Source organism: Hypanus sabinus, unplaced genomic scaffold (genome assembly GCF_030144855.1).
Source record: "Hypanus sabinus isolate sHypSab1 unplaced genomic scaffold, sHypSab1.hap1 scaffold_2259, whole genome shotgun sequence".
Lineage (NCBI taxonomy): Eukaryota > Metazoa > Chordata > Chondrichthyes > Myliobatiformes > Dasyatidae > Hypanus > Hypanus sabinus.
The window spans coordinates 25,001-39,020 of record NW_026780372.1 but is presented as its reverse complement, the minus strand read 5'-3'; the positions used below and the strand labels follow the sequence as shown (position 1 = coordinate 39,020).

Below are 14,020 nucleotides of genomic sequence, written 5' to 3'. Positions count from 1 at the left end.
CTTTGTTTCCCCCCCACACGGTGACCCGCACCATTGTCAGTCTGTACTTGTTTCCCCCTCCCCCACACGGTGACCCGGACCGAGGTCAGTCTGTACTTTGTTCCCCCCCCCACACGGTGACCCGGACCGTGGTCAGTCTGTACTTTGTTCCCCCCCCCACACGGTGACACGGACCGTGGTCAGTCTGTACTTTGTTTCCCCCTCCCCCACACGGTGACCCGGACCGTGGTCAGTCTGTACTTTGTCCCCCCACCACACGGTGACCCGGACCGTGGTCAGTCTGTACTTTGTTCCCCCCCCCCACACGGTGACCCGGACGGTGGTCAGTCTGTACTTTGTCCCCCCCCCACATGGTGACCCGGACCGTGGTCAGTCTGTACTTTGTCCCCCCCCCACACGGTGACCCGGACGGTGGTCAGTCTGTACTTTGTTCCCCCCCCCCACACGGTGACCCGGACCGTGGTCAGTCTGTACTTTGTCCCCCCCCCACACGGTGACCCGGACCGTGGTCAGTCTGTACTTTGTCCCCCCCCCACACGGTGACCCGGACGGTGGTCAGTCTGTACTTTGTTCCCCCCCCCACACGGTGATCCGGACCGTGGTCAGTCTGTACTTTGTTCCCCCCCTCCACACGGTGACCCGGACCGTGGTCAGTCTGTACTTTGTTCCCCCCCCCACACGGTGACCCGGACCGTGGTCATTCTGTACTTTGTCCCCCCCCCACACGGTGACCCGGACCGTGGTCAGTCTGTACTTTGTTCCCCCCCCCAAACGGTGACCCGGACCGTGGTCAGTCTGTACTTTGTTTCCCCCTCCCCCACACGGTGACCCGGACCGTGGTCAGTCTGTACTTTGTCCCCCCCCCACATGGTGACCCGGACCGTGGTCAGTCCGTACTTTGTTCCCCCCCGCCACACGGTGACCCGGACCGTGGTCAGTCTGTACTTTGTCCCCCCCCCCCACATGGTGATCCGGACCGTGGTCAGTCTGTACTTTGTTCCCCCCCCCACACGGTAACCCGGACCGTGGTCAGTCTGTACTTTGTCCCCCCCCAAACGGTGACCCGGACCGTGGACAGTCTGTACTTTGTTCCCCCCCCCCACACAGTGACCCGGACCGTGGTCAGTCTGTACTTTGTTCCCCCACCCAACACGGTGACCCGGACCGTGGTCAGTCTGTACTTTGTCCCCCCCCCACACGGTGACCCGGACCGTGGTCAGTCTGTACTTTGTTCCCCCCCCCCCACACAGTGACCCGGACCGTGGTCAGTCTGTACTTTGTTCCCCCCCCCCCCCACACGGTGACCCGGACCGTGGTCAGTCTGTACTTTGTTCCCCCCCCCACACGGTGACCCAGACCGTGGTCAGTCTGTACTTTGTTCCCCCCCCCCCACACGGTGACCCGGACCGTGGTCAGTCTGTACTTTGTTCCCCCCCCACACGGTGACCTGAACCGTGGTCAGTCTGTACTTTGTCCCCCCCCCACACGGTGACCCGGACCGTGGTCAGTCTGTACTTTGTTTCCCCCCCCACACGGTGACCCGGACCGTGGTCAGTCTGTTTCCCCCCCCCCCACACGGTGACCCGGACCGTGGTCAGTCTGTACTTTGTCCCCCCCCCCACACGGTGACCCGGACCGTGGTCAGTCTGTTCCCCCCCCACATGGTGACCCGGACCGTGGTCAGTCTGTACTTTGTCCCCCCCCGCACACGGTGACCCGGACCGTGGTCAGTCTGTACTTTGTTCCCCCCCCCCACACTGTGACCCGACCGTGGTCAGTCTGTACTTTGTCCCCCCCCCACATGGTGATCCGGACCTTGGTCAGTCTGTACTTTGTTCCCCCCCCACACGGTGACTAGCCCGTGGTCAGTCTGCACTTTGTTCCCCCCCCCACACGCTGACCCGACCGTGGTCAGTCTGTACTTTGTTTCCCCCCCACACGGTGACCCGCACCATTGTCAGTCTGTACTTTGTTTCCCCCTCCCCCACACGGTGACCCGGACCGAGGTCAGTCTGTACTTTGTTCCCCCCCCCCACACGGTGACCCGGACCGTGGTCAGTCTGTACTTTGTTCCCCCCCCACACGGTGACCCGGACGGTGGTAAGTCTGTACTTTGTTCCCCCCCCCCACACGGTGACCCGGACCGTGGTCAGTCTGTACTTTGTCCCCCCCCCCACACGGTGACCCGGACCGTGGTCAGTCTGTACTTTGTCCCCCCCCCACACGGTGACCCGGACGGTGGTCAGTCTGTACTTTGTTCCCCCCCCCCCACACGGTGATCCGGACCGTGGTCAGTCTGTACTTTGTTCCCCCCCTCCACACGGTGACCCGGACCGTGGTCAGTCTGTACTTTGTTCCCCCCCCCACACGGTGACCCGGACCGTGGTCATTCTGTACTTTGTCCCCCCCCCACACGGTGACCCGGACCGTGGTCAGTCTGTACTTTGTTCCCCCCCCCAAACGGTGACCCGGACCGTGGTCAGTCTGTACTTTGTTTCCCCCTCCCCCACACGGTGACCCGGACCGTGGTCAGTCTGTACTTTGTCCCCCCCCCACATGGTGACCCGGACCGTGGTCAGTCCGTACTTTGTTCCCCCCCCCACACGGTGACCCGGACCGTGGTCAGTCTGTACTTTGTCCCCCCCCCCACATGGTGACCCGGACCGTGGTCAGTCTGTACTTTGTTCCCCCCCCCACACGGTAACCCGGACCGTGGTCAGTCTGTACTTTGTCCCCCCCCAAACGGTGACCCGGACCGTGGACAGTCTGTACTTTGTTCCCCCCCCCCACACAGTGACCCGGACCGTGGTCAGTCTGTACTTTGTTCCCCCACCCAACACGGTGACCCGGACCGTGGTCAGTCTGTACTTTGTCCCCCCCCCACACGGTGACCCGGACCGTGGTCAGTCTGTACTTTGTTCCCCCCCCCCCACACAGTGACCCGGACCGTGGTCAGTCTGTACTTTGTTCCCCCCCCCCCACACGGTGACCCGGACCGTGGTCAGTCTGTACTTTGTTCCCCCCCCCACACGGTGACCCAGACCGTGGTCAGTCTGTACTTTGTTCCCCCCCCCCACACGGTGACCCGGACCGTGGTCAGTCTGTACTTTGTTCCCCCCCACACGGTGACCTGAACCGTGGTCAGTCTGTACTTTGTCCCCCCCCCACACGGTGACCCGGACCGTGGTCAGTCTGTACTTTGTTTCCCCCCCCACACGGTGACCCGGACCGTGGTCAGTCTGTTTCCCCCCCCCCCCACACGGTGACCCGGACCGTGGTCAGTCTGTACTTTGTCCCCCCCCCCACACGGTGACCCGGACCGTGGTCAGTCTGTTCCCCCCCCACATGGTGACCCGGACCGTGGTCAGTCTGTACTTTGTCCCCCCCCGCACACGGTGACCCGGACCGTGGTCAGTCTGTACTTTGTTCCCCCCCCCCACACTGTGACCCGACCGTGGTCAGTCTGTACTTTGTCCCCCCCCCACATGGTGATCCGGACCTTGGTCAGTCTGTACTTTGTTCCCCCCCCACACGGTGACTAGCCCGTGGTCAGTCTGCACTTTGTTCCCCCCCCCACACGGTGACCCGACCGTGGTCAGTCTGTACTTTGTTCCCCTCCCCCACACGGTAACCCGTACCGTGGTCAGTCTGTACTTTGTTCCCCCCCCCCTACACGGTGACCCGGACCGTGGTCAGTCTGCACTTTGTTCCCACCCCCCCCCCCCGCACACGGTGATCCGGACCGTGGTCAGTCTGTACTTTGTTCCCCCCCCCACACGGCGACCCGGACCGTGGTCAGTCTGTACTTTGTTCCCTCCCCCCCACACGGTGTCCTGGACCGTGGTCAGTCTGTACTTTGTTCCCCCCCCCCCCACACGGTGACCCGACCGTGGTCAGTCTGTACTTTGTTCCCCCCCCCACACGGTGACCCGGACCGAGGACAGTCTGTACTTTGTTCCCCCCCCCACACGGTGTCCTTGACTGTGGTCAGTCTGTACTTTGTTCCCCCCCCCCCACACTGTGATCCGGACCTTGGTCAGTCTGTACTTTGTTCCCCCCCCCCACACGGTGATCCGGACCGTGGTCAGTCTGTACTTTGTTCCCCCCCCCACACGGTGATCCGGACCGTGGTCAGTCTGTACTTTGTTCCCCCCCCCCCACACAGTGACCCGGACCATGGTCAGTCTGTACTTTGTTCCCCCCCCCCCCACACGGTGACCCGGACCGTGGTCAGTCTGTACTTTGTTCCCCCCCCCACACGGTGACCTGAACCGTGGTCAGTCTGTACTTTGTCCCCCCCCCCGACACGGTGACCCGGACCGTGGTCAGTCTGTACTTTGTTTCCCCCCCCACACGGTGACCCGGACCGTGGTCAGTCTGTACTTTGTCCCCCCCCCACGCGGTGACCCGGACCGTGGTCAGTCTGTTCCCCCCCCCCCACACGGTGACCCGGACCGTGGTCAGTCTGTACTTTGTCCCCCCCCGCACACGGTGACCCGGACCGTGGTCAGTCTGTACTTTGTTCCCCCCCCCCACACTGTGACCCGACCGTGGTCAGTCTGTACTTTGTTCCCCCCCCCACACGGTGACCAGCCCGTGGTCAGTCTGTACTTTGTTCCCCCCCCACACGGTGACCCGGACCGTGGTCAGTCTGTACTTTGTTCCCCCCCCCCACACGGTGACCAGCCCGTGGTCAGTCTGTACTTTGTTCCCCCCCCCCACACGGTGACCCGGACCGTGGTCAGTCTGTACTTTGTTCCCCCCCCCACACGGTGACCCGACCGTGGTCAGTCTGTACTTTGTTCCCCCCCCCCCCACCACACGGTAACCCGGACCGTGGTCAGTCTGTACTTTGTTCCCCTCCCCTACATGGTGACCCGGACCGTGGTCAGTCTGTACTTTGTCCCCCCCCAAACGGTGACCCGGACCGTGGACAGTCTGTACTTTGTTCCCCCCCCCCCACACGGTGACCCGGACCGTGGTCAGTCTGTACTTTGTTCCCCCCTCCCCCACACGGTGACCCGGACCGTGGTCAGTCTGTACTTTGTTCCCCCCCCCCCACACGGTGACCCGGACCGTGGTCAGTCTGTACTTTGTTTCCCCCCCCACACGGTGACCCAGACCGTGGTCAGTCTGTACTTTGTCCCCCCCCCACACGGTGACCCGGACCGTGGTCAGTCTGTACTTTGTTCCCCCCACCCCACACAGTGACCCGGACCGTGGTCAGTCTGTACTTTGTTCCCCCCCCCACACGGTGACCTGAACCGTGGTCAGTCTGTACTTTGTTCCCCCCCCCCACACGGTGACCCGCACCATTGTCAGTCTGTACTTTGTCCCCCCCCCACAAGGTGACCCGGACCGTAGTCAGTCTGTACTTTGTTTCCCCCCCCACATGGTGACCCGGACCGTGGTCAGTCTGTACTTTGTCCCCCCCCACACGGTGACCCGGACCGTGGTCAGTCTGTTTCCCCCCCCCCCCACACGGTGACCCGGACCGTGGTCAGTCTGTACTTTGTCCCCCCCCCACACGGTGACCCGGACCATGGTCAGTCTGTTCCCCCCCCACATGGTGACCCGGACCGTAGTCAGTCTGTACTTTGTCCCCCCCCCGCACACGGTGACCCGGACCGTGGTCAGTCTGTACTTTGTTCCCCCCCCCCACACTGTGACCCGACCGTGGTCAGTCTGTACTTTGTTCCCCCCCCCACACGGTGACCAGCCCGTGGTCAGTCTGTACTTTGTTCCCCCCCCCACACGGTGACCTGACCGTGGTCAGTCTGTACTTTGTTCCCCCCCCCCCACACGGTGACCCGGACCGTGGTCAGTCTGTACTTTGTTCCCCCCCCCTACACGGTGACCCGGACCGTGGTCAGTCTGCACTTTGTTCCCCCCCCCCACACGGTGACCCGGACCGTGGTCAGTCTGTACTTTGTTCCCCCCCCCCACACGGTGACCCGGACCGTGGTCAGTCTGCACTTTGTTCCCACCCCCCCCCCGCACACGGTGATCCGGACCGTGGTCAGTCTGTACTTTGTTCCCCCCCCCACACGGCGACCTGGACCGTGGTCAGTCTGTACTTTGTTCCCCCCCCCACACGGTGACCCGACCGTGGTCAGTCTGTACTTTGTTCCCCCCACCCACACGGTGACCCGGACCGTGGACAGTCTGTACTTTGTTCCCCCCCCCCACACGGTGTCCTGGACCGTGGTCAGTCTGTACTTTGTTCCCCCCCCCCCACACGGTGATCCGGACCTTGGTCAGTCTGTACTTTGTTCCCCCCCCCCACACGGTGATCCGGACCGTGGTCAGTCTGTACTTTGTTCCCCCCCCCCCCACACGGTGATCCGGACCTTGGTCAGTCTGTACTTTGTTCCCCCCCCACACGGTGACACGGACCGTGGTCACTCTGTACTTTGTTTCCCCCCCCCCACACGGTGACCCAGACCGTGGTCAGTCTGTACTTTGTTTCCCCCCCCCCCACACGGTGACCCGGACCGTGGTCAGTCTGTACTTTGTTTCCCCCCCCCCACATGGTTACCCGGACCGAGGTCAGTCTGTAATTTGTTCCCCCCCCCCCCCCACACAGTGACCCGGACCTACTCGTCAAAGATTCTCTTTCCTTTTCATCGACCAACCAACAACCTTATCAATCTTTGCTTTAAATATGCCTTGTCTCTACAACAGCCCGTGGCAATTTCACCCTCTGGCTAAAGAAATTCCTCCTCATCTCTGTTCTAAAGGAGGTCCCTCTATTCTGAGGCTGTGCTCTCTGTTCTAAATGGATGTTTGGTCCATTGGTCCTCTGGTCCTAGACTCCCCCACTGTAGGATACATCCTCTCCACATCCACTCTATCTGTGTCCTCTGGTCCTAGACTCCCCCACACTATAGGAAACATCCTCTCCACATCCACTCTATCTGTGTCCTCTGGTCCCAGACTCCCCCACTATAGGAAACATCCTCTCCATATCCACTCTATCTGTGTCCTCTGGTCCCAGACTCCCCCACTATAGGAAACATCCTCTCCATATCCACTCTATCTGTGCCCTCTGGTCCTAGACTCCCCCACTATAGGAAACATCCTCTCCATATCCACTCTGTCTGTGTCCTCTGGTCCTAGACTCCCCCACTATAGGAAACATCCTCTCCACATCCACTCTATCTGTGTCCTCTGGTCCTAGACTCCCCCACTATAGGAAACATCCTCTCCACATCCACCCTATCTGTGTCCTCTGGTACTAGACTCCCCACTATAGGAAACATCCTCTCCATAATTCTCGTCCTCTCAAAAACAACGCCAGCATTGTGTTTGCCTTCCCTCACCGCCGACTCACCCCGCGTTAACCTCCCGGGAACCCTGCACGATCGGCTCCCCCCGGGACCTCAGTCCAGTCGCTTTTGACTTCCCTGGCCCTGGGGCGCACCGCGTGGGATGCACCGTCTGAGGGGCTTCCAGATCTCGCCATCTGCCTCCCTCCCCCCGCCCCCGGGATTTAATCTGGGCGTCCCTTTCCCGCGGGGGGCAGGGGTCGTCTGTGCCCGATTTCCCGGGGGTCCGTTCACCGTTGCAGCCTTCCCCCCCCCCCCCCCCCGTCCTCACTTCCGCCGTGATGTGCCCTCCCCATCCTCCGCCACCGGTCTGGGCTCGGTCCCCCTTCGTCCGGAGCCTCCTCCCCCCACCCCTTGACCTTACCGCCACGGGTGACCCGCCCAGGAGCCGGCCGGTATCGCTCCTCACAAGCCCCGCCGCCAGATGGGATGCTCCCCGGGAGGGGGCATTAAAAACCGGAGGGCTGAGAGGTCACAGTCCGTACCCTGGGCTAGAGAAGTTTAACACCAGGGCATCGTTTTAATTTGATTTATATTTTTATGAGGAGACTCTTTCCGGCTCAATGACCCCCATCACACCCGAGTGGTCAATTAACCCAATGTGACTTCTTTTTTTTTAAATTAAAATTGTGTTCCGTGAGGAGCCGAATCTCGAGGCTGTATGGGGGGGGGGGGGGGTAATAAACGTGCTTTGAAGGGCGAGAGCCGGGCGGTGGTGAGCGGAGTCCTCGACCGGCAGCGGCGGGGATCGAACCCGGGCCGCCGGTGCTGAAAACGGTGTCACCTTCACTGCCGGGGGGTATCCGGCTGCCCCCCCCCCCCAGTCCCAGACGGGAGGGAGGACGCCGCGGCTGCGGGGGCAGTTAGTTTACTGCACCTTCCGCGGACGGGCGTCCCCGCCTGAGCTCCGGCCCTGGGTGCCGCGCAGGGCTGAGGGTGGGAGGGGGCTGCCCCACTCGCCTTCCCAGGTCTCCCGGGAAATCGCTGCTCCCTGGGATTTGGAAGGGGACCGGGGGTGGGGTGGGGGCGACCCTCCCGTGGTCAGACGCTGGTTTCTCTCCCGCACAGGGCTTGCTGAGGGGCTTTAAAGGCGGCCTGATCCACATCTACAACAAAGGGGGGGCCGTACTGCAGGACACCGACTACTTCCGGCATCTGGCCGCCTGCGGTAACGTTATCCTCCTTGGGGACTCGCTCGGGGACCTCCGAATGTCGGAGGGAGTCCAGAGCTTGGAGAACATCCTCCGAATCGGCTTCCTGAATAACCAGGTGAGCACAGACCTGGGGGAGGGGGGGTGGTGGGGGTGGTTGGCGAGGGTCACCCGACCTGCCGAACGGTTTGGGGGGGGGGGTAACGCTTCACAGCGCCGACAATCGGGGTTCAATTCCATCCCCCCTCCCTTCCCCCCGTAGCCTGTAGGAAGTTTGTCCTATCTCCCCGTGATTGCGTTTCCTCCCAATCCCAAAGAACTGGGAATTAGTGAGTCCTGGGCATCCAGCTATGTTGGACATCCTCACTTCAATGTAGAGCTGATCTTTAAAGTGACGGGCTAATTCCTTCAAGAGAGAGATTCACCCCCCCCCCCCTCCTCCCCCCACACACTTCTTCTTTTGAGGATTGTGAGTTTTTAAGACTCCCTTCCTTCAAGGGAAGTTGGGAGACCAGAGTTCCGGAGTACACTTCGGCAGACTAGGGTTAATCCAGGAGGTGTGAAACTCCTGCAGGGGCGGCCCCAAACCGGACTGTGAAAGGAGGAGGGTTGGGCGCGGGGACTAGCAACCCCCATCCCGTTTTCTTTTTAAAAAAAAACCCAGCCCAGGGCTGCAGAAACGCCAACAGAAGTTCCAATGAGCTGGGAGAGGAAGGGTCTTCAAGATCCCTGAGGTAACGCGCTTTCCGAACGCCCGCTTCACGCCGCCTCGCCGTTAAGAAGGACCTACGTCCGCCAACCGACGAGTGTTCCCGCTGTTAGGGGAACGAAAAGGCAGCGCGCACCCCAAGCCCTCAATCTCCTCCCCCCGGAACTGCCCTCCAGCCGGCATAGCTTAAACACCTGCCTGTGAGCGTCTCTGATGCAGTTTATTGGCACTTAGAAACCACAAATGTCATGCAGTTTAAAAAATGAGACGACGTTCCCCCAGAATGATATCACAAAAGCACACGACAAAACAGACTCCTCCAGAAAATCCACGTAACGTTTGGCAATCCCCGATCCAGAGTCTGGAGAGGCTGCTGCGTATTAATATCGCGCTACAGTCTTAGCGCGTCCCCGGAAAGGAGCTCCAAATCCACCAGACAAAACAAGACCAAAAACTAAAGCTACAAGACCTGCACAAAACCACATAGTTACAACAGTGCAGACAACAGCATAATCGATAAAAAAACAGACCATGGGCACTGTAAAAATCGTCCGAAGATGTTAAAGGACTATAAGTTCAAAAGAAATCACCACAATTTCCACAAGTCCTCAGGGTCCCGACAGACTCGCCATCCCACGCCGGCGGCAGAAGGGAATACCCCCGCTATGGACTTCCACGGTTCCGCCCGACTCAGCCTCGCAGACGCAGCACACACCAAAAGTGGACTCCGAGTCCGTCGAGCCTCTGAGCCTCCAGCCATCCCCTCCGGCACAGCCTCTCCGAGCACCATCCTCTGCCGAGCGTGTTAAGACGGCCCCGCCAACGGCCATCGGCGACGCGACCCCGAGGACTGGGGGCCTGTCCTTCCCAGCAGAGTCCCGGACCTCACAGCAGCAGCAGCAACGAAGAGGGTCTTCCTGGAGATTTCCCGATGTTCCTCCGTGCGCCCACGTCCGTTTCTCATCCGATTATGATTGCGCACGGCCACCCCGCTCCACAAACAACAGACAATCAGCTCCAGAGTGGCCGCTGCAAGTTGCGTCGCGCCGCCGTCTTGGCGCTATCTGTGCTTCATCTCGATTGATTTTGTGCGTCCTTTAGCAAGATGAGTTCTAAGGTATGGGAAGAGCCTAAGAGAGCTCGTAAGGGTGTGAACGCCTGGTGGAAAACCGGACGTAATGCAGCGTTTCCATCAACTGCAAGAGGAAAGGATACGGATCGAAACCGAACACGGTAGCCGTCCGGGAACCGAAGGCGAAGCGCCGGCCATGATCGCAGAGAAGTATGACTTTAATTTTGAAAGGGCGCGTCGGTCGAGGGCTGGTCCGCAGGATGGTGAGAGAGGGCAGCAGGGTCAGGAACACTTTTCAAGCCTCCCACATCAGCCACGGCGGACGGCGGACCCCGGCCTTCGACACCGAGGCAGGCAGACATGGAAGACGCCAGTGACCAGTCTCCACCACCCCAACCTCAGCCCGACACGCCATCATCAGGGGTGCTGGCTGCCTTCCCGATTCCGGTAACTGAAGCTACACTGAACGTGCGTCATTTCTACTTGATGTGGGCTGTGTATTTTTATGGGTTATTTGGCATGACTCTGGGAGGTTATTTTTTCCGGGTCTGGGGACGCGTGAAAAAGATTTCCCGTATCATTTAAAGACATTTTTGCGAAAGTGGGATTTGAAGGTAGTCGAGGGTGGTTTGAGCTGCCTTTCAGGCGACGGCAGTTTCATAGCTTAAAGTTTCCCGGAGAGAGTGTTTGCGTGAGATTTTCGCCACGGTTGACAGTGATTGTAGAAAACTATTTCTACTTTATATGGGCTGTGTGTTTATCATATCATTCCTGCTTTTACTATATCTCAGTGTTATTTTAGGTTTTATGTGTGTTAATTGGTAGGTTATTTTTTTGGGTCTGGGTACGCTCACGGATTTTTCCCACGTGAATTAACGGTAACCGCTTATTCACTTTACAACGTTCCGGCTCAAAAATCAGACGGTGCATTGGCCTTCATCAATCGTGGGATTGAGTTTAGGAGCCGAGAGGTCATGTTGCAGCTGTATAGGACCCTGGTCAGACCCCACTTGGAGTACTGTGCTCAGTTCTGGTCGCCTCACTACAGGAAGGATGTGGAAGCCATAGAAAGGGTGCAGAGGAGATTTACAAGGATGTTGCCTGGATTGGGGAGCATGCCTTATGAGAATAGGTTGAGTGAACTCGGCCCTTTCTCCTCAGAGCGACGGAGGATGAGAGGTGACCTGATAGAGGTGTACAAGATGATGAGAGGCATTGATCGTGTGGATAGTCAGAAGCTTTTTCCCCAGGGCTGAAACGGCTGCCACAAGAGGACACAGTTTAAGGTGCTGGGGAGTAGGTACAGAGGAGATGTCGGGGGTAAATCTTTAACGCAGAGAGTGGTGAGTGCGTGGAATGGGCTGCTGGTGACGGTGGTGGAGGCGGATACGATAGGGTCACTCCTGGACAGGTACATGGAGCTCAGAAAAATAGAGGGCTGTGGGTAACACTCGGTCGTTCCAAGGAAGGGACGTGTTCGGCACAGCTTTGTGGGCCGAAGGGCCTGTATTGTGCTGTAGGTTTTCTAAGTTTGTATGAAATCGATTTATTTAACCTTGTTTTTAATCAACTTCTTTTAGTCTTTGATTTTAAAGTTTGCACTTTGTCCCACTTTGAACTCCATAGTATGAAAAGAGCTCTACAAAATTATTATTTTTATACAAAGATTTCTTTAAAGCCTTGAGCTTCATGAATATGCGTGTCCTAGGTTTGGATATAACGTAAGGACAGTTCAGGGACGATGGTCTTGAATGAGAGCGAACGGGTCTCGTTCCTGCCCTTTCTGCTACTGAGTCAGCAGATCTGCCCTGTTCTCCCACCAACCCTAATAACCTCACACCCCAACAGACATACGTAAGACCAGTTTTGGTCTCCAAATTTGAGGAAGGACATTCTTGCTATTGAGGGAGTGCCCTCTGGTCCTAGACTCCCCCACTACAGGAAACATCCTCTCCACATCCACTCTATCTGTGTCCTCTGGTCCTAGACTCCCCACCTATAGGAAACATCCTCTCCACATCCACTCTATCTGTGTCCTCTGGTCCTAGACTCCCCCACTATAGGAAACATCCTCTCCACATCCGCTCTATCCCAGTCCTCTGGTCCTAGACTTCCCCACTATAGGAAACATCTTCTCCACATCCGCTCTATCCCTGTCCTCTGGTCCTAGACTCCCCCACTATAGGAAACATCCTCTCCACATCCGCTCTATCCCTGTCCTCTGGTCCTAGACTCCCCCACTATAGGAAACATCCTCTCCACATCCGCTCCATCTGTGTCCTCTGATCCTAGACTCCCCCACTATAGGAAATATCCTCTCCACATCCACTCTCTCTGTGTACTCTGGTCCTAGACTCCCCCGCTATAGGAAACATCCTCTCCACATCCACTCTATCTGTGTCCTCTGGTCCTAGACTCCCCCACTATAGGAAATATCCTCTCCACATCTACTCTCTCTGTGTACTCTGGTCCTAGACTCCCCCGCTATAGGAAACATCCTCTCCACATCCACTCTCTCTGTGTCCTCTGGTCCTAGACTCCCCCACTATAGGAAACATCCTCTCCACATCCACTCTATCTGTGTCCTCTGGTCCTAGACTCCCCCACTATAGGAAACATCCTCTCCACATCCACTCTATCTGTGTCCTCTGGTCCTAGACTCCCCCGCTATAGGAAACATCCTCTCCACATCCACTCTATCTGTGCCCTCTGGTCCTAGACTCCCCCAGTATAGGAAACATCCTCTCCACATCCACTCTATCTGTGCCCTCTGGTCCTAGACTCCCCCAGTATAGGAAACATCCTCTCCACATCCATTCTATCTGTGTCCTCTGGTCCTAGGCTCCCCCACTATAGGAAACATCCTCTCCGCATCCACACTATCTGTGTCCTCTGGTCCTAGACTCCCCCGCTATAGGAAACATCCTCTCCACACCCACTCTATCTGTGTCCTCTGGTCCTAGACTCCCCCACTATAGGAAACATCCTCTCCACATCCACTCTATCTGTGCCCTCTGGTCCTAGACTCTCCCACTGTAGGAAACATCCTATCCACATCCACTCTATCTGTGGTCCTAGACTCCCCCACTATAGGAAACATCTCCACATCCACTCTATATGTGCCCTCTGGTCCTAGACTCCCCCACTATAGGAAACATCTCCACATCCACTCTATCTGTGTCCCTCTGGTCCTAGACTCCCCCACTACAGGAAACACCCTCTCCACATCCACTCTATCTGTGTCCTCTGGTCCTAGACTCCTCCACTACCGGAACCATCCTCTGCACATCCACTCTATCTGTGTTCTCTGGTCCTAGACTCCCCCAATATAGGAAACATCCTCTCCACATCCACTCTATCTGTGTCCTCTGGTCCTAGACTCCCCCACTATAGGAAACATCCTCTCCACATCCACTCTATATGTGCCCTCTGGTCCTAGACTCCCCCACTACAGGAAACATCCTCTCCACATCCACCCTATCTGTGCCCTCTGGTCCTAGACTCCCCCACTATAGGAAACATCCTCTCCACATCCACTCTATCTGTGTCCTCTGGTCCTAGACTCCCCCACTATAGGAAACATCCTCTCCACATCCACTCTAGCTAGATGGGCTGAATGGCCTAATTCTGCTCCTATGTACTGTATGCCTTATGGTTCTATAATCAAGAACCTATCAACCTGGCAGGGTGAGGACACGTCCCTACCGAAGGGTGTGTGAGGCGCTCCTTCCCTCCACTAGCCTGCGGGTCACCCTTGGGC

At 58.2% G+C, this 14,020-nt stretch overlaps 1 protein-coding gene across 1 annotated transcript in view; it reads left to right on the top strand.

The window, feature by feature from the left end:
* Positions 1–8,256: 8,256 nt before the first annotated feature.
* LOC132387828 (cytosolic 5'-nucleotidase 3-like) overlaps positions 8,257–14,020 on the top strand; it is a gene marked incomplete at its 5' end in the record, with an annotated part of 10,301 nt that continues 4,537 nt past the window's right edge. The window contains one exon of the mRNA XM_059960198.1: positions 8,257–8,597. Coding sequence (XP_059816181.1) covers positions 8,257–8,597 — 341 coding nt within the window. The remainder of the gene's footprint in view (positions 8,598–14,020) is intronic.